Below are 20,537 nucleotides of genomic sequence, written 5' to 3' on the forward strand. Positions count from 1 at the left end.
TCTTTAAAACATTCATATCAATGGTAAATTCAATCACGACAGAAAGTGCGTGTATTTGGAAGTCATGTCCCAAAATGTGCTTAACAGGAAGTCAGTTCCAAAAAGAGGGGTTAAACCAATAGTTTTTGGCAATGAATTAGTTATCAGAGATAAAACGGCGTCTGGAAAATGAAAGTATCATGGTTTTAGTTATATTTTACCGTACACGTGCATCAACACTGTGTATTATAAGAGAAAATGATATTTGCACATCCCATTTCTGGAACGTCACGTAAGGAGACAACAAATTTGTGAACGTTTTTCCTTCAATAACTTTTTTATCCTTACGTCTACGATCTTGAAACAAAAAACCAAGGGAAGCACAAACACCGTAGAGCCGAAAGGGCGTATTCATTCAAAAGAAATATAAATATAAACTGGCTTACTGGGTGAAAATATCCGCTACTCCTTCACGAAAAACACTAAAACGACGCCATCTTTGAAGTTTTGCAACAACTTTCTCACTTAAACATGGTAAGCTCCTGTATACGCAGGCCCCCCTGGTATATCTCTTCAAAATAAATTAACATTTCTCTATTTCTTTTACGTAGCTTTACTGAATACATAACATAAGAGATGTTTTCACCCAAATAAAAAAATATTGTATACCAGCGATTTATTTTACCCATTATTGGGAAAAGTACAGGTACCAGCCCAATTGGGACAATTATGCGTAAAAAAAACCCTGAAATTGGGAAATTTCGCGTCATGAAATCTTCATATTAAGAAATTAGGGTATTTAATTTTGTGCTCCCAAATACAAAAATTGATAACTTTTTTTTTTCAAGTTGTCCATATTATATTTACTTTAATAGGTTCAAGTCATAGAGCTGCATAGGGAAACTAACTTAATGTTATTTAAAAAAAAAATGTTGTTTGTGGAAATCTTCAATTAGGATTTTTGTTACAGTAATTGGGAAATGTGTAGTTTTTTCCTAATTTGGAAAGTGCCGTTTGCTGGTACTTTATAAAGAAGGGGAAAAATCGCTGTATACTTATTTTACACATGTTTGGATTTTGGAGTGCAGTGTGTTTTATATCTCATTGGTTATCCAGACATTGTTTTCAGTAATTTCTCAAATATTTTAAATACAATTAAATGCTTATTTGATATGTTGGTTTATACTGACTGAGCGCATTTCACTTTGTACTCCTGATAAATTTTGACTTTCAATTGTTAAAGTTGTCATGACTGGAAATTTACAGTTCTATCCAGTATTTGGTAATACAATAGAAAGGTCATATGTTATAAAAGAATTCAACTAAGTACTTGAAAACTGTTACGTTTTCTGTGTTAAACAATTTGCTTTATTAATTTCAGGCATCTTTAGGTAGAAAGCCAAGTATTCAGTTCCATGGAAACCTTGGGGTAAGTTTACTTTAAATTGCATTACATTGACATTCTAGCATTTTAGTAGTGTTTTTCCCAGGAGGGCAAAGGGGCATGGTGCATTACTTTCAAAAAAGGCATTTTAGCGCGCAGTTTAGGCAAAAAAGGGCAAAAACGTTCCCTGAATACCTGAATTACGGGGAAACATGTAATCGCATCAGAAGCAGTTGTGGAAAAAATAACATATAAACAAGCAAATTTAATGGTAATAGATGTATTTAACTTACTATGATTTATATTAATATATTTACCTTGCAATGTACATTTAAGTTCCATGCTGTTTCAATTAACTATACAGCACGACAAACAGTATAAAGCAATATAGGTATGCATATGAATCTGATTATACACAGATCCACTAACATATAAATGAACCCATGTTTGTCTTATCCCATTTTCTAACAATAATCTTGACAGATGTTTAAAATAACATTGCGAGTAAATTGATCGCTAACAATATGCAAACACTCGTTTCCGTGACATACATCCACCGAGTAGATTACAAATAAATAAATAATGTTGTTGCTATCTAAAACATTTTTATGCATCGTTGATTATCACAGACGTTTCATTAATTCCTTCTTTAAAGTATAATCTCCATTGTTAATTCGATCGTTTACGACGTTATTTGCCATTTTTTCCGAGTCACAATTTAATTCTGTATAGTCCGCCATGTTGATAAAATGTAAAATGATGTAAGCGACAGGTGCGCAGAGCAACGTTAAATCGTATACGCTATTCGCATTTTGTTAAATTAGTATACGTCTCAGTAATTATTTCAATAATTAGATCTACCGTAAAACGTTGTGTATAACGCGCATTTATGTATAACGCGCATCTACTTTTTAAAGCTAAAAAATCGGGAAAAAAAGTTTTTGAAGCAAAAAAATCGGGGGGAAAATTCCGTACTGCAGGCTAACTGAAAATCGTAATATTTACATTGCCGATCTTACTTATTCCAGGCTGTCAAGCGGTCATACTTTTTCCTACTTTTTCCTACTATTTCCTACTTTTTCACCAGGATCCTACTTTTTCCTATTTTTTTACCAAATCTTCCTACTATTCCTACTTTTTCATTTTCAATGGAAATTTTTTTTTTGAAGAGTTTATTTAGTAAACTTGCAGGATGAATGAATCTATGGCATGACTGTATCCCTGTTAATGTGCATTCATCTAGATGAAACCTGACAACCCATGCTGACTGTCTGCTAGCACCTTTTCAGGAAGCATAAATATTTATTTCTTATGTAACTTTTAAAATTATTGACATGTTTTTTTGAAGTAACAATAGTGCCTTGTTTACTTTCTTAGCATTTGTACACTGCAGACTTCACTACCTTACACAGTTCCCAGTGATGCAAGAGCATTGTCTTATTCCAGTTTTATTTTGTTTCCATTGACAACAATTTGACCAAACCTTATGCATGTTAACATGATATTGCTGTTTGGAATGTAGAGATATAGAGATACATGTATTGTATGAGCGGTTATGTAATATGGAATTTATTACACAAGTTTTTGGATAAAGATAAAACTGATGCTTTGCCGAGTTTTCATCATTTACAAATATAATGTAATAAATTCTGTATTACATGACAACAGATAAGATGTTCTATTGATATCATAGGTACATCATGTTTAGTAATTAAAGATAAATGCACAGGGCCTAAATGCCCTGATACATTTTTATGCTCCCGGTAGGGTGGCATATAGCAGTTGTACTGTCAGTCTGTTTGTCTGTCTGTCTGTCTGTCTGTCTGTGTGTCTGTCCGAAAACTTTAATATTGGCCATAACTTTTGCAATATTGAAGATAGCAACTTGATATTTGGCATGTGCATGTGTATCTCATGAAGCTGCACATTTTGAGTGGTGAAAGGTCAAGGTCATCCGTCAAGGTCAAAAGTAAAAAAATACAATCCAAGGGAAGTAATAAGCTTTAAAAAGGAGATAACTTTTAAACCTGCAAAATGATATATTGAAATTTTATTTCAAAGCGGCGCAATAGTGGGCATTGTGTTTTGCTTGTCTAATGATGCCATAGCTAGTGAGGTAACTTCAAGGTGTTAAAAGCAAAGTATTAAAATTATGAAAGGGCATCATTACACTCCCGCGAAGTCATCAATAATGTAAAAGCCATTATTTGAAACTGGAATAAACAATGTAGTGCAACTGTTTAATTGCCCAATCAGTGATGTCATAAAAGATGTCAGGGGATAAGGTCCTATCTCCAGTTGCATAATCTGCTCTGCAATGACCAGTCATTTTGAATGTAACTTAAGGTAGTGCACCTCTAATGGGCACATATCCAAATATAATCTAATTAATTATTTTCTTAATCAGCATCATTTCACTGAACTACATGCAAATTTGTAGGTAGGCTTTCCATCCTTTTTAAAAAAATATACCGATTTTTTCAAAACCACCCCCACGCTCGGCTTTTGTCCAGTTTATTTTCACCCCTGGGGTATATAAAAGTTCCATAATTCATTCAAATTTCCAAATATGGGCATGCAGTTGGTGTGTACAGATGCTGTAAAGGTGTTTAAAGTTTAAACAAGATGAAATAAGTATTCTTTTACAGACATTTATTTTTTACAAATTTTTATCTATGGAAGAGCGCCATGAAATGTAAGTGATTTCAGCCAAGTAAAAATTGGGTCGGTTAAAAACAAAGTGTCATAAAATTCAAAATAGTATCATTTAAGTCATATTTTAAACTTAGTTTTTATAGAAACACTATATACAGCAAAAATACCAAGAACTAGACAGATTTACCGTTTACTTTTTGAAATAAAAATAAAAATGCAACATGCATGGTTCGTATTTTCAACAGTAAATCACCCAATTTCGCCATAACGTTGTTTTAATTTTAATAATTGAAGAATGTGCATAAAAATTGCAACATATTTAACAATAAATATAGCTTATATGCCATATTAAATCAAATTACGTTAGAAAATAAATAAAACGCGTCGCAAAAAAGTATACGTCGTCGGCAGGATTCGAACCTGCGCGGGAATATCCCAAAAGATTGCTAGTCTATCGCCTTAACCACTAGGCTACGGCACCTAATAGTAGGCTCTTCAACCTTTGAAGAAATCGCGGGAAATCATTAGAGGTGCGCTACCTTAAGTCATTATAACTGCACCCTATTGTCAATTTAAAGGTTTCACAATGTAGCTGTAGCAGAGCATTGACACTGCTTTATATACTAGTATTAATCTTGTACAACAAGTTGGTGTATCACTAAATAAATTTGGTCTTCTGCTTAAGGATATAACATGCACAATATAATTACCATTTTTATATCGATACACAGAAGACCTCTAACCACTTATTTGATGATACACCAACATGAACAGCATCTAATTACATGTATACTTCTTTATCAGGTTAGCTTTGCTTGATACTTTATTATCATAGATACGCTATAAGTGCTAAAATGCCTAGTGGGAAAACAAAGTTTAACTATTCATGGATGGAGAAGTTGGACAACAGTGGAAAAACACTTCGATCATGGTGAAAGAGAGATACCGGCAATGAGTTTGCAAGATATTGTACTGTCTGAATGAAGTCCATCTTGTAGTAATTATGGTGCTTATCAACTGATAAGTTATGCAGATGGATAAAAACACAAGGAAAACATGAAATACATGCATGATAATTCACAAAAGCGTTTGTTTGGAAGTGCCCCAAAGCCAAGCAGCTCTCAGGGTGGTGGGGATAAATCTATCTGTATGCAAGTACACGTACATCCATCACACAAGGAACTGGTACAAAAGGCTGAAATCTTCTGGGCTCTTAAGGAAGCTTCAAGTGGGTATCCATACAGAACATGTGATGGCACTCATGCTCTGTTTCAAGCTATGTTTCCTGGACCTGTGTCTAAAAAATTAGTATTATGTATTCCTACTTTTGAGGGAAAAGTTCCTACTTTTTCCTACTCTTTTCCTACTTTTCTTGCAAAAGTAGTTCCTATTTTTTCCTACTTTTTGAAAAAAGGTCACTTGACAGCCTGTTATTCTTTTATTGCTTCAATTATAAATTATTTTTAAGACGATAACGATACAACTAGTTGGTGTTTTTTTTAATCATATTATGCGTAAAAATAAACGTTTGGATTTAAATGAATTATGCATGAAATGCACACTTTCCAAGAGGATACCATCAAGGTTTTCATCATATGTCTCCGAAGTAACTGTCCACGATTTTATCGTGGAGTACACATAACAGATGGATTAGTTATAACTAAGAAACTGACATTATTGATTGGTATTGTCACCTGGTTATTCATGCATGACTAATTCACAACCGCGCGTTTTATTTACAATGCCGATATCATGCGTTCTTTTCGAGTGTCTAAAATTGACAGGAGACTTTAACGACTCAAACTTCTCAACACCATCACGTCATTACCGGCGATAAACAAACAATGGAGTTGTGAAGCCGTTTGCCGGTTCGCATGTTTTTATAATAGCCCAGCTACACAAAACTTGACAGGTAACGCAAATTGCTCAATAATCACATCCTCAATCTTGACAAGACGTATGAAAACGTGTAAACAAACACAGCATCAATTTTATTAACACATTTGAAAAGCAAGAAAAATAATCTTAAATATATCGGGAAATACCTTGCCGACATACTATTGTAAATTGACAAGTGCCCCCAAATAAATTGTGTAACCCTAGTACAGTAGGGTATAATATTGTGGGAAAAGTAAACAATAACATTTAAATAAAAATGGCCTCCTCGTTTTTCATTCTCTTCTTCAAATTTATTTGATTTCAATGCTCTGTACGTACCTGAAAAAGATAGAAAATATATATGTTAACTTTATAATGTTTGTTCATCTTATTCAGATCGTCAATATAACACTATTATTAACATAGTTACAGTTAAAACACCGGAAAACAGAATGATGCGAATTACCGCTACTGGGTAACTGACAGCGAAAAAATGTCTTGGCATGGCTGAAGTTGTGCATAACGCGCATCAAGTTTTTAAAATGAAATTTTGGGGTAAAAAAGTGCGCCTTATACACAACTTTTTACGGTAATTATCTTAAAGACGAAAACGATAAAGAATAAATTTGTTTGTGATTTTAAATGCAACTATGCGTAAAAATATGTTTTGATATAACTGCATAATTCATACAATGCACAATTGCCACGAGAATAACATCGAGTTTTTCATCAAAATTCTCCGAAATAATGATTTGATCGTGGAGTAGTACACTTTGCCGACCGAAAAGAGGCGCTTGGTATAACATAGCCTCCGGCATTATCGATTGATACTGACACGGGGTTATTTACGCATGACTAATTCACAGCTTTGGAGCAGTCAGTGTGACTACCTATAATTCGAGCACTGTTATAGATTAAATCTACTCGATTAATATAGTCGATTAGACATTGACGTCTCTCGAGTAAATCAAGCACATTTGGAGCGTCACAGACAATCAAGGAAGCTGATTTTGCGGACCAAGTTAGATCGTGGCAATAAAGATGTTATCGATAAGGGCGCGTGGCGAAATTTGCCTTTGAAAAGAAGGGCGCGTGGCAAAATTTGCCTTTGAAAAGGGCAGAGTGGCGATCCTGGAGGGCGGCGTGGCTTTTCGCCACGCTAAAATGGCCTGGGAAAAACACTATCAAAGCTAGATTGTTTAACTCTTGTATCTTGATAAGAGATATCAAACAAACACTTAAAGGGACCTTCAACCACAAATGAAGCAAAAAGACAAGTTCTAAAATACGTTGTTTTTTTTTACAATTATTAATCATATTGATTAAAATATCACGACTGGTATATTACATTACTTTGTGGTTGACGGTTCTTTAAGTTTCATACATGGACCTTTTCAACTGTCATGTCTTTAATTACGAATGCTGCTGTTTCCATCTTATTGTATTACAGCTATAGACATGATTAGGGTTATCTTAGCACACACTTTTCAGGAGAAGAGACTTCTCATTTTCATGAAAATTAGGTAGCAGTGACATTTTCTTTTGCCAAAATAAGGTAGAAGTAACTCATACGTGTGCAAAATTTAGGGAGGAGTTATGCTTAACAACAACTACCAAATGATAGTGGCCTGTTAACCTGGTACATACAATTTAATCTAATTTACAGAATTATCTTACATAATATGCAGCGATTTTGTTTGCACAAATGGGAAAAGTACCTGAACAAGTTCATTTGGCAATACTTTGAGAGAAAAACCCTGAAATTGTAAAAATTCACATGATGAAGTCTTCATATTGGAAAATTGGTGTACTTGACTTTTGGCTCCCAAATACTTTTAAATTGATAATTAAATGGTGTCAATATTATATTTACGTTTAAGCCATAGAGCAGCAAATGGAAACTATTAACTAAATGTTGCACTTTATAAAAAAAATTTTTTTAACAAAACCTTAAATTGGGATTTTTTTTGGACAGCAATTGGGAAGATCGTAGTTTTTTCCTCATTGGGAAAGTGCCGTTTTCCGGAACTTTGTATAGAAGAAAAAAATCGCTGCATAATCATGAACGCTAACAAATACAATAAAAAAGACATACATTTCATATGCAAGACATGATATTTAATATCTTTCAGACATGTTGTATTTAAAATTCAGAATTACAAGATACACTTTAATTACGACAGACAAAAAAGTGTTAACTTTAATCTAATTGGAACATTGCAGGTAAGACAAAATGTGGTTCACTGGTCAGGTAGTAAATTCAGTGTTGTTGTTTCTCAACTCTGTATTGTTGTTTCTCAACTCTTTATAAACTCATAATGGCTTCACAGGTATAATGCACATGTGTATAGTGTTGCCAGGATCAGACCGATGCTGATATGAGACATTAGTTTACACTTCTATGGTATTTTTGTTTCAACAATGTTTCCTCTGAGTCTGTAGTCAGAAAGTGTCAACCTGGATTAACCAGTGAGGACAGAACAGGCTGTTCTCCATGCTAATCAACAAGATAATATTGTGCTGTTGGTATTACAGACTATACAGATTCCAGAGGGAGATCAAATGCGGACATTTCAATTCACTTTGTCTGCACTGGAAGCCAATGGCAGTTTTGATGCTCTCTGCCAACCTAACACAAGGTTATCATTATGTTGTTTTTATTATACTAAATGTTAAAAAATATGTGCAACCTTGGACTATGTGACAAAAGAGCTAGTCATGCGTTATTTATTTGGTTGTTTATATTCTATACCTTAATATTATTTGAAATAGCCTTGACTATAACCTTTTTGTCTGATCATCTTATTTTCGTTAATACAGCATTAGGGAAATAATGGCCATGTTTTTCTTCAGACATCTGACTGGGTAAGCAAGTCTAAGCATATCATGTGGGTTATAGTCATGTTTAAGAGGATGTGAAACGCTTGAAATGAGCATTTGATGTTACAAATTAGTAATTTGTTCCCCCCTTTTTAGGCCATTGTTAGGTGCATTAACAAGGCCATAAACTATGCTTTTCACAATTGTTTTGCCAGGCTTTGCCTAAATTCACTAATGGGAAATGAATAAAAACTATTAAACTTATCAACCAATTCATCAATCGTTTTATGGTTGCTTAAGTGATTAAAGAACACTTTTTTTGTCTTTGTCTTTTAAATGTTTACATTCTAACTTATAGCTCTCTTTTTAATGATCCACTTTTTTCATAATTTTTTTAAATAATAGCATTTGTCACAATTTTACATAAAAAGGTATATTTTACAAAACTATAAGAACTACAGCAGATGTCTTTTTGCTGACATATATATCGCTTTCAGTTTCATCTTCATTGTTTGGCACAGTGCAAATGTTTGCGCCAAACAATGACGTCATTTTAACATTCACATAATTGATATGATTCGCAATAAATAATAAAGTCATTTGGCCACTTGTTTAAAAAGTAGTAAGGTTATGAAAATGTATGCATTAGTTGCATGCCAAGAGAGTTCATCGGGCAATTGAACACGGGACTCATAAGGGTATTAACCAATCAGAATGCAGAGTGAATGAAAATGCAAAAAGTTGCAATTATTGCACTGTGTAGAATTAGGGTTTTTAAGTACCATATCAGTCCCCGCCAAACTAGTCAACATTTAATAATTACCTTTTAGGATTTATGATTATCTTGTTAAGCGACTAGGCTGTCATGGTTTTGGACCAGCATTCGTTAGATAATTTTGCAGACATGGCAAAGACAGGACAGACAGGCCAGCCAGTCGTAAATTTTCAACCACTCAATTATAAGTGTTTTACCCAGGAGGGCAAAGAGGCATGGCAAACTACATTCACAAAGGAGATTTTAACAAATGTTTAATTCAAGGAGCAAAACATGCACTAAGCACCAACTTGGTAAATTAATCATGTTAGTGTAAGTTTGAGGGAAATATTTACACCTATAAACATACCGGTACATACTTGAGTGTATTGATGTATTTTACTACGATCAATTTACATATTTAATATGTTTACCTTTCAATATCTTCCATTTCAATAACATGCAAAAGCAGTAAACTGTAAAGTGACAAACATAATTAAGCAAAATATGCACATGAATCTGATAATACACAGATCCACTAATATATAAATCAAACCAGGTTTGTTTTGTTCATTTTTCGAATGATAATTTTGTTAGATGTATTTTTCTTGGAAGTTCGCAAGTAGACTCCAATTTACAAACACTCGTTCTATGACATTCAAAACATAAATTTCCCCCTAAAAATATGTTACTTGTACATTTTCGCCGAGCAACGTAATTTTTTGTTTATTGTCCGCCATATTGAAATCAATTTGCGACATGTGAAACACAATGTATAAAAGTAAAATCAGGTGCTCTTGGAAAATTCTGTCAGCAGAAAGAACATTGTTACGGAAAAACAATTGTGTAAAACTTTCAGAGGCATACACAAACATTGAAAAACCAACTAATTTGTTTTATTTTTTTACTGGACGATGGGTCTTGAAAATTAGATTGACAGGTCGGACCTTACAAAATTTTACAGGACATGTCCAACGGTCCGGCCATGCTTGGCGGAGACTCCACTATGATATGGAAGCAATCCCACTTTAAGCAGTTCTTAAGGAAGACACATTGCTCACAATCTTTACCTCCCAGCCTCTGCTGCTTTCAATGTACTCAGATGCTTGTTTTGATAACAAAGGGAAAAGCTGTTTGTTGTGATAAGCAAACAGTAGTGATAACAATTATCAGCATGCTAAGTTGCAACAAGCAGTTCCAGTTACTGTGAGATGATGTGAAATCATCTGTTGTCTGCAGATACCATGCCACTCCTCGGGTGTGATCAGTTTTATTGGGGCTTGAAACAAGATCTCATCATCATCATGTACATCAACACTGCCTGAGAATAAATCCAGCATGATTTAATTGTACATTTATGTTTATCTCCAGTTGTTACAATCTCATTATTAATCTGTATGAATTGTCTTAGTTTATGACTACTTTTCATGATATGAAATATCTATTAATAAATTGTGTAGTTACATTCATAACAGTAAAAAAAGGTTTAAATTAAGACTCAGCAGGTGGGAAATACCCTGCCAATTTCCACCTATTTGTTTTTAAATACCAGACTGCAACCTTATAATTATTCTATGGTAAAAATAAACTTAAGACTGGAAAATTACCCTCCTTCTTTTGGCAATCAACCGTCTATTTTAAATCTTAATGAAACTATTTATTTATAATAGATGATATAGCTGTAAACCACAGCAAGCTATGAAACCCTGTAGTGACCGGGTCACCCACTGCTGAATGATCATTATGATTATCAAGTAGCATCTAAATGTAATGTCAACATATCAACAAGTCAGTGCAACAAAAATGCAATTCTCATTACCATAGTCAGCTTGATAACTATAAAAGTATTTCAGTAATTTACGTTTCAACTGTATGACAGACTGTGTCACCTTGTAAAGAGATACATTATTTGAAAACTAATCTATGGATTCTACTTTTGGAAAAATTAGGTGTATTGAAATTATTTTCAGACCATGGAATCCCAGTAAGAAATTGTTATGTGTAGAACAGTTTATAGGCCATAAAAAAGCTAACCATAACATGTCTGCAATTAACAAAGAATGCAGAACATATCATTGGTTAAGCCAACTTAAACTCTTTTAAAGTCATTGACTCAGTCTTGAAGGATAATGAAGGGGGTTTCTAGGATTACTATCCCCTGCCAAGGAGGGGTATAGTTTTGGCATTGTCCATACATCAGACACTTTTTAGTTATGGAGGGGGATATCAATTCAACAAATTTGCTTGTTAACTGTGTATGTTTGTTATCATATACCTAACGCATGTAATTCAACATGACTTGTCAAGTTGTATTGTTGTTTCCACGCATGTTAAACAGTAATGCAGTTATTAGTATAGGTACATGTAATATGTTATCTAAATTTTAAATATATATATGAGTCGCATTCTGACAAAACTGGGCATAATGCATGTGCGTAAAGTTGTCCCAGATTAGCCTGTGCAGTCCGCACAGGCTAATCAGGGGCGACACTTTCCGCTTTTATAATATTCTTAGTTTCAAGGAAGTACCTCCTTACCGAAAATCAAGTTTAAGCATAAAGTGTAGTTCTTGATAAGCCTGTGTGGAATGCACAGGCTAATTTGGGACGACACTTTATGCACATGCATTAAGCCCAATTTTGTCAGTGCTCCAGCTCGGCCTAAATTGAAGGGCAACCCGCCCTGCCCTTCCGAACCTCTGCTCTGCCCTTCCTAGTGCCCCCCCTGCCCTTTTTTTTTTCTTAATGTACATATGATTATTTAATAATTAAATCTTATCTTATTAAATCTTATTAAAATACATTGACATTAATTTATTCCCTGTATACATTTTATTTTAATTGTTTAATAATAATGGGAATAATTTATTCTTACAATTATTAATAACATATAAATTAACATGCAAGAGGAAGCATTCCAGAAATGCCCGCGCGCTCGAAAGTGCCCTTTTTACAAAATACAGCGCGTCCAAAGTTCCTTTTGACAAAAGCCCCCCTGCCCTCTTCAAATCCTAGCTGGAGCACTGATATATATATATATATATTCCGTAGCCATAGAACAATTAATCTGTTTTATGCAGTGTTTGATTGCTGTTTTTCTGCTGACAGCCTTAACAGGATGCAGTGGTTTTAAATTATGATTGTATTCTAGCATCAGGCAAACTGGTATCTTTTGAGTTTAAAGATCGCACATTTTTCAAACAGGTGGCCTAGTTCTCAGGTAAATAGCATTATTTGTGTTTACAATCATGATGAACTTGTCCTGATATTTGCGGCTAAGATGCATATTAAACACAATAATGTTTCCTTAAATGAACTGTTTCTATTAAGTTTTATTGCATTTGATGTAATATAATTCCAACAGGTAACAAAAGGATTGACAAGATATATAGCATAATAAAGGTGGTAAAGTTTAATAAATTAATAGTGTCTTGAGAAATGTCGGAGCTCTTTGATTGATCTGCCAAGTTACCATATTAAACTAATTAAACCACCACTTCCTAGAAACTTAAAAAATAACTGTTGTGCAAACGGAATCTATTAGACATCTTACCAACCATAAACAAATTATATTTTGATGTTTATTTAAGATGTCCATATAAACTGAACAACATTTCTTTCTGATTGGTCCATTAAAGTGAAAAATAAAATTCATACACATCCAAAGCAAAGCTTTGTGATCCTCTAGAAGCCACATTTATGACTGTCTTGCTGAAACTTTGTTAGAAAATTAATCCTTATAATATCAAGGCCAAATTCAAATATGGATCAAGTGAGGTCAAAAACTAGGTCACCAGGTCAAATAAAAAAAAAAATATTGTTACTTTTCAAGGAGCAACACTCCTGTCTAATCTTGATAAGAGTTGGTCAGAATGTTTATCCTGACATTATGCAGCCTGGAAAAAAGGTTCTCAGTAAAAAATTGTAAAAATTTGAAAATGTAAATTGTCATCTATTTTTTTCTGCCCCCAATCCTACTTCAGCCCGGCATTGATACATGTACAAATGTACCTCTTTTTTCACTCAACCTACAAGCCATCTTTTGGATATGTGGTTTACAATAGTCAATTTGCTTAAGCAAATAAATAGACTTTCAATGACATAAGCTTAGGTAACTGCCTTGGAAAGGTCAATGAAAGCATTGAAACCAGTTGAATGACCTTTACAAACTAACACTAAGCCCAGAATTAATCACTAACAAACAACTGTAAATAAAAAATAACCTCATAAAATTGTAATTAAATTCAAAAGCAATAAAAGAGAATGTTAATTAGATTTAATTGAAATTTAAGTACTTGTTTGTTGAATAATCACCAGGGCATGACAATAACTTTTTTTAAGGCTTGATTAAGACAATAAAGACAAATATCAAGTGAATTCCTTCAAGTTCTACTTTACAAGATTTGAGAACTTAAACATCATATAGTACTTACCCTAGATCACCATTATTCATCACATAAAATGTAATGCAGATTGTAAAGAGGTATAACATAGTTTGAATGTACATGCAGCTACTATTTAAATTCGTAATTATTGTTTTATGCCAACATTCAATATTGTTGACTCAGTTCAGTAATAGACTCACGGGAAACTGAAGCCATCATTGATAGGGCAGTATCTGCATTTTGTTACTTGTATAATAAACAATAGAAATACTACCGGTAAAAAATATAATAATATGATATATTAAATTGTAAAATATAGTAATAAAGTATTACTGCAAATAGATTACACAGGTTGAATAGATACATAATTGACAATTATATATAAAATAGAAGCTCAAGATCAACAACCAAAAGATAAGTATAATTATGTGAAGCCAACTGACCGGTATATTCTTTTGATCAATAAGACTGAAGTAGTTTATAAACAGGGTTTTTAATATCAAATTTGGTAAACTTACATTTTTGCAACTGTTTTAGAACATCACTTTAAAAAGAGGAATGAGTTATTCTGTTAATTATTAATGATTTCAAGGAAACATTATATTTTGAAATCATACAATTGTGATTTTTTGAAAAAACGTTTAATTTTAAATTTTGTGTGTAGTTCATGAAGTTAACATTGTTGTTTTGATAATTTATTACTACAGGTACAAGAAAGTCTTTGTTTGTTGAATTCATTACATCAGAAACAGGCTCCCAGATAGCAAACTGATATATAAGGATATATAATTATACCCCCATTACCATCGCCATAAATTTGAATCTCTTGTTTTGTGAAGACAGCATGCAAAATAGTCTGTGTTAATGCAACATGTGGGGGTAAACGTCACGTCTGTGACAAAGCTCTAGTTTGCTATAGGAACATAATCATCACAACAAAAAATGCAGCATCTGTGTCAGAAGAAATCGATCTATATATTGTTAGTTGTATAGGATAAGTCTTGTTAATACACTGTTTAAAATGTGGGTTATCTTTATTTTAAACACCATCAATATATCAGGGTTCGACACTAAGGCACGTCCGACAGACATTGTCTAGTAAGATCGGTGGTCGGGCTAGTAAAACTGCGAGCTAGCTTGTCCGACCGGTCGTACATAACAAATCTATACTGATTCATATAACTATACCTAACCGAAAACCTTTTTCTCTTAATGTGTAAAATAACTCTCGTATCCGTTATTTACATCAGAACAAAACTAGCGTATATAAATAAACGCGGAGAATTCACATGATTCATCGCTATTTTTAGACGCGAAGGAGAGCTTCCCGCAGAAATTGCTTGTTTCCATTGGTCAAGTTGTCATGAATATTAATGATTTTCTGAAGTGTCTTAGAACTTTACATCATGTTTTTACGACTTCTATTGACAATCGGTATCATCAATGTAAACATTTTGGCGTAGCAGACGAGAGAATGTTATTTAAAGAATGGCTTTGTTCAAGATTGGATTTTCATCCGACAAATAAGTTAATAAAGAAGAATCCGACGGTAAAACTGACACAGATTATGCTGGAAAAAGGGCCTTGGAGCTGTGGTTGCATGGAGCACAGCGGTCAAGGAGGCCAGAATTTGATGACCTTGAATAAATGTCACCTGCTGTACAGACATCATTTATTTAACTGGCGATAAACAGTGAAATTATAACAAACAATTTATGTTGTTAAATAGTTTTATTTTATTTTTTACTCTTTGCATCAAAATGACTTTCTTGTGTTCACTAATTATTTACTGATAAATAATTGATTAAGGTAGCGCACCTCTAATGGGCACATATCCAAATATAATCTAATTAATTATTTTCTTAATCAGCATCATTTCACTGAACTACATGCAAATTTGTAGGTAGGCTTTCCATGCTTTTAAAAAAAATATACCGATTTTTTCAAAACCATCCCCACGCTCGGCTTTTGTCCAGTTTATTTTCACCCCTGGGGTATATAAAAGTTCCATAATTCATTCAAATTTCCAAATATGGGCATGCAGTTGGTGTGTACAGATGCTGTAAAGGTGTTTAAAGTTTAAACAAGATGAAATAAGTATTCTTTTACAGACATTTATTTTTTACAAATTTTTATCTATGGAAGAGCGCCATGAAATGTAAGTGATTTCAGCCAAGTAAAAATTGGGTCGGTTAAAAACAAAGTGTCATAAAATTCAAAATAGTATCATTTAAGTCATATTTTAAACTTAGTTTTTATAGAAACACTATATACAGCAAAAATACCAAGAACTAGACAGATTTACCGTTTACTTTTTGAAATAAAAATAAAAATGCAACATGCATGGTATGATTTTCAACAGTAAATCACCCAATTTCGCCATAACGTTGTTTTAATTTTAATAATTGAAGAATGTGCATAAAAATTGCAACATATTTAACAATAAATATAGCTTATATGCCATATTAAATCAAATTACGTTAGAAAATAAAACAAACGCGTAACAAAAAAGTATACGGCGTCGGCAGGATTCGAACCTGCGCGGGAATATCCCAAAAGATTTCTAGTCTATCGCCTTAACAACTAGGCTACGGCACCTAATAGTAGGCTCTTCAACCTTCGAAGAAATCGCGGGAAATCATTAGAGATGCGCTACCTTAAACAGTTACACGACACAATTGTGTTTATTTGTTATGTCATTTATGGTCTAGTAGACATCATATTCGGGCTAGTACATTTTAAGAGGAGCTGGTCCGATGGTCTGGCTGTAAAAAAAAGTTAATGTCGAACCCTGTATATACATGTATATTGGTAGTGTTAAAGCTTCGATTTAAATTCAGTTGCTATTCTTTAGTCAGACCTAAATGATGATAAACCCCATAATGGCAAATACAGAAATAAGTACCCACAGTGCGCTTAATCACTTAAGAAATAAATTGTATTTGTTATTTTTATGCCCCCGGTAGGGTGGCATATAGCAGTTGAATTGTCCGTCAATATGTCATTAAGTCTGTCCGTCTGTCAAAAAAAAACTTGGCTATAACTTTTTCACTATTGAATATAGCAACTTGATATTTGGCATGCATGTGTATCTCATGAAGCTGCACATTTTGAGTGGTGGAAGTTCAAGGTCATCCTTCAAGGTCAAAGGTCAAAAAATAATAATTTCAAAGCGACGCAATAGGGGGCATTGTGTTTCTGACGAACACATCTCTTGTTTACATCATAAGTTGTAATTGGCAAAATAAAAAAGAGACAAATTACACTTATGTTTTTCCATTTGACTTTTTTTTTGCTTACTTTTTTTTAAAGAAAAAAGGTATACAGTTGAATTTGTACCCCAACATTGTTGACAATAATCACTAAACAAGTACACTACATGTATACTTTATGAAGATTGCTGTGAACGTTGCTGCAGTATAGAATAATTTTTATTAAATAAGCATTTTTACAACATGGAATTTGTTAAGTTTTATGTTGACATCAGCTCTATTTCATTGAGGTGGCACTTATAAATAGCCGCAACCTGTTGTCTCATTTGAGGTAGTATAAATAATCACGCTTGACATGACTGATTATGGCCCAGATGCATCCAATAATTTAAGTTTTTGTTAGCTTATAACTTATGAAATCAAATATGGGTTGCTATCTTCTGATCTACATTATATTTTTATGCCCCCCTACGAAGAAGAGGGGGTATATTGCTTTGCTCATGTCGGTCTGTCGGTCCGTCCACCAGGTGGTTGTCAGACGATAACTCAAGAACGCTTGGGCCTAGGATCATAAAACTTCATAGGTACATTGATCATGACTCGCAAATGACCCCTATTGATTTTGAGGTCACTAGGTCAAAGGTCAAGGTCACGGTGACCCGAAATAGTAAAATGGTTTTTGAATGATAACTCAAGAACGCATACGCCTAGGATCATGAAACTTATCGGTAGATTGATCATGACTCGCAGATGACCCCTATTGATTTTGAGGTCACTAGGTCAAAGGTCAAGGTCACGGTGACCCGAAATAGTAAAATGGTTTCCGGATGATAACTCAAGAATGCATACGCCTAGGATCATGAAACTTCATGGGTAGATTGATCATGACTCGCAGATGACCCCTATTGATTTTGAAGTCACTAGGTCAAAGGTCAAGGTCACAGTGACCCGAAATAGTAAAATGGTTTTCGGATGATAACTCAAGAACGCATATGCCTAGGATCATGAAACTTAACAGGTAGATTGATCATGACTCGCAGATGACCCCTATAGATTTTGAGATTACAAGGTCAAAGGTCACGGTGACCTGAAATAGTAAAATGATTTTCGGATGATAACTCAAGAACGCTTTTGCCTAGGATCATGAAACTTCATAGGTACATTGATCGTGACTCGCAGATGACCCCTATTGATTTTCAGGTCACTAGGTCAAAGGTCAAGGTCACAGTGACAAAAAAGGTATTCACACGATGGCTGCCACTACAACGGACAGCCCATATGGGGGGCATGCATGTTTTACAAACAGCCCTTGTTGATTTTGTAGCAATATACTCGGGTCATTAAAGTTTGTATAATTTCTATTAAGTTACCCATAGTACATGCAGGTTTACCTACATTTTGAATGGAAAACTAAAGCAATTATTATTATGTACTTCTTAAACCTAACATTCAGTCTTTGAATGAATATTTGCTTTGATTCATGTTTATATTCAGTATTTAAATCAATAGCATTATCGTATAATAGATGATAAAGAATTGTAACATCCATAGATAAGCAGGTGTACACATTATAATACATACAATATACCACTAGCCCTTGTTTAGAAAGTAAATATTTACCTGTAGTATCTTGTAATGTATTTTTGATTATGTTTAATCTAATGGGAAACTGCAATTATCCTATTAAATGCTAATTTATCATGTTTATTTCTATGTGGGCCCTACATTATACAGATGACCCAGTACCACTTCAGTGTTGTAGATGCTGAAGATTAATGTACCAAACTGTGACTTCTATCTTGAACAGAGTTCTGTTTTAGAACAAGATACAGAAGTTTAACTAAGTTACTGATAAGTTGGGATATTGAAGTGAACATTTTACAGTGTCAGTGGGATTTCCTATTCATCTTCAACAAGCGCACTTAAGATGAAAGATATAATTGCACACTCAAATCCAGAAAACAATGTCATAATACTCATGTACTGAAAAATTTTCAACAGTTGGTTATTACAAATAATGATTTGTACATTCATAGTTTTGTACCATTGGTTAGTATTACAAGATCACACCTTGTAAGTCCTCTTTACTAAACTGTATGGACTGCTCATATTTTAACAGTTTGACATGAACCTGTAGATAACAGTAAGCACAGGAAAGTTTGCTGTGACTACTTTTCGCAAAAACATTGACCCTTTTATTGAACTATAGAATATATAGGAGCCATGCTCTGTGAAAAAGGGGTTATATGCATGTGCATGAAGAGTCCAAGATTAGCCTGTGCAGTCCCCACAGGCTAATTCGGGACAACACTTACCGGTTGTATGGTATTTTTCGGTGATAGAAAGTCTCCTCTTAGCAAAAATCCAGTTTAGGCGGAAAGTGTTGTCCCTGATTAGCATTTTCACACCTGAATTAAACCTCCTTTTCACAGAGCAAGTCTCATACTTAAAAAATTGTGTTCTCTAGCATCTTGGCCGATTTTGCCTAAGCTTTCACAGCTGAATGTGTAAATGATCGTTCTGGAAGGAATTTTAGCGACAACCAATTTTGGCCCTCTGTGTTTTTATGTCCCCCACTATAGTAGTGGGGGACATATTGTTTTTGCCCTCTCTGTTGGTCTGTCTGTTGGTCTGTTTGCGCCAACTTTAACATTTTGCAATAACTTTTGCTATATTGAAGATAGCAACTTCATATTTGGCATGCATGTGTATCTCATGTAGCTGCACATTTTGAGTGGTGAAAGGTCAAGGTCAGGTCATCCTTCAAGGTCAGAGGTCAAATATATGTGGCCAAAATGGCTCATTTTATGAATACTTTTGCAATATTGAAGATAGCAACTTGACATTTGGCATGCATGTGTATCTCATGGAGCTGCACATTTTGAGTGGTGAAAGGTCAAGGTCATCCTTCAAGGTCAGAGGTCAAATTAATGTGGCCCAAATCGCTTATTTTATAAATACTTTTGCAATATTGAAGATAGCAACTTGATATTTGGCATGCATGTGTATCTCATGGAGCTGCACATTTTGAGTAGTGAAAGGTCAAGGTCATCCTTCAAGGTCAGAGGTCAAATATATGTGGCCAAAATGGCTCATTTTATGAATACTTTTGCAATATTGAAGATAGCAACTTGATATTTGGCATGCATGTGTATCTCATGGAGCTGCACATTTTGAGTGGTGAAACGTCAAGGTCATCCTTCACAAGGTCAAGTTCATCCTACAAGGTCAAACGTCATACAGGGGGACATTGTGTTTCACAAACACATCTTGTTTAACGCTGTGGTACATGTATTACATTTGTTCATTTCCAAAAGCTGTGGAGGCATCAGTGTCTTTGACACATTTCTAGTTTTCGTAGCTTTCTTGCAATAATTAAGTGGACAGCCAGATCTGGGATATGGGGAAATTTAATAAGTTTAGGTTATGCAAATGTTTGTTGTGACAATAGCTTTTGTAGTCTTTTGACGG

The 20,537-nt window shown here is 34.0% G+C and overlaps 1 protein-coding gene, 1 long non-coding RNA gene and 1 other non-coding gene across 5 annotated transcripts in view; 1 reads left to right on the forward strand and 2 right to left on the reverse strand.

Moving 5' to 3' along the window:
* Positions 1–20,537, forward strand: part of LOC127875959 (RNA polymerase II elongation factor ELL2-like) — a 65,506-nt gene that overhangs the window by 8,185 nt on the left and 36,784 nt on the right. For all 3 annotated transcript variants that reach the window (XR_008047527.1, XR_008047528.1, XM_052420738.1), the window contains exons 2-3: positions 1,361–1,408; positions 8,432–8,535. Coding sequence is in view for 1 of the 3 variants with exons in the window: in XM_052420738.1 (XP_052276698.1) it covers positions 1,361–1,408; positions 8,432–8,535 (152 nt within the window). In the remaining 2 variants the exon portion in view is untranslated. The remainder of the gene's footprint in view (positions 1–1,360; positions 1,409–8,431; positions 8,536–20,537) is intronic.
* LOC127875963 (uncharacterized) lies at positions 3,854–16,518 on the reverse strand. Its single transcript, XR_008047531.1, has 2 exons — positions 16,452–16,518; positions 3,854–4,498 (listed from the first exon to the last, which is right to left on the reverse strand). It is a non-coding gene; the product is annotated as an uncharacterized LOC127875963 (long non-coding RNA).
* Trnaa-agc (transfer RNA alanine (anticodon AGC)) lies at positions 4,418–4,499 on the reverse strand. The gene has a single exon. It is a non-coding gene; the product is annotated as a tRNA-Ala (tRNA).

The sequence above is a fragment of the Dreissena polymorpha genome, chromosome 4 (assembly GCF_020536995.1).
Source record: "Dreissena polymorpha isolate Duluth1 chromosome 4, UMN_Dpol_1.0, whole genome shotgun sequence".
In the NCBI taxonomy this organism is placed as follows: Eukaryota; Metazoa; Mollusca; class Bivalvia; order Myida; family Dreissenidae; genus Dreissena; species Dreissena polymorpha.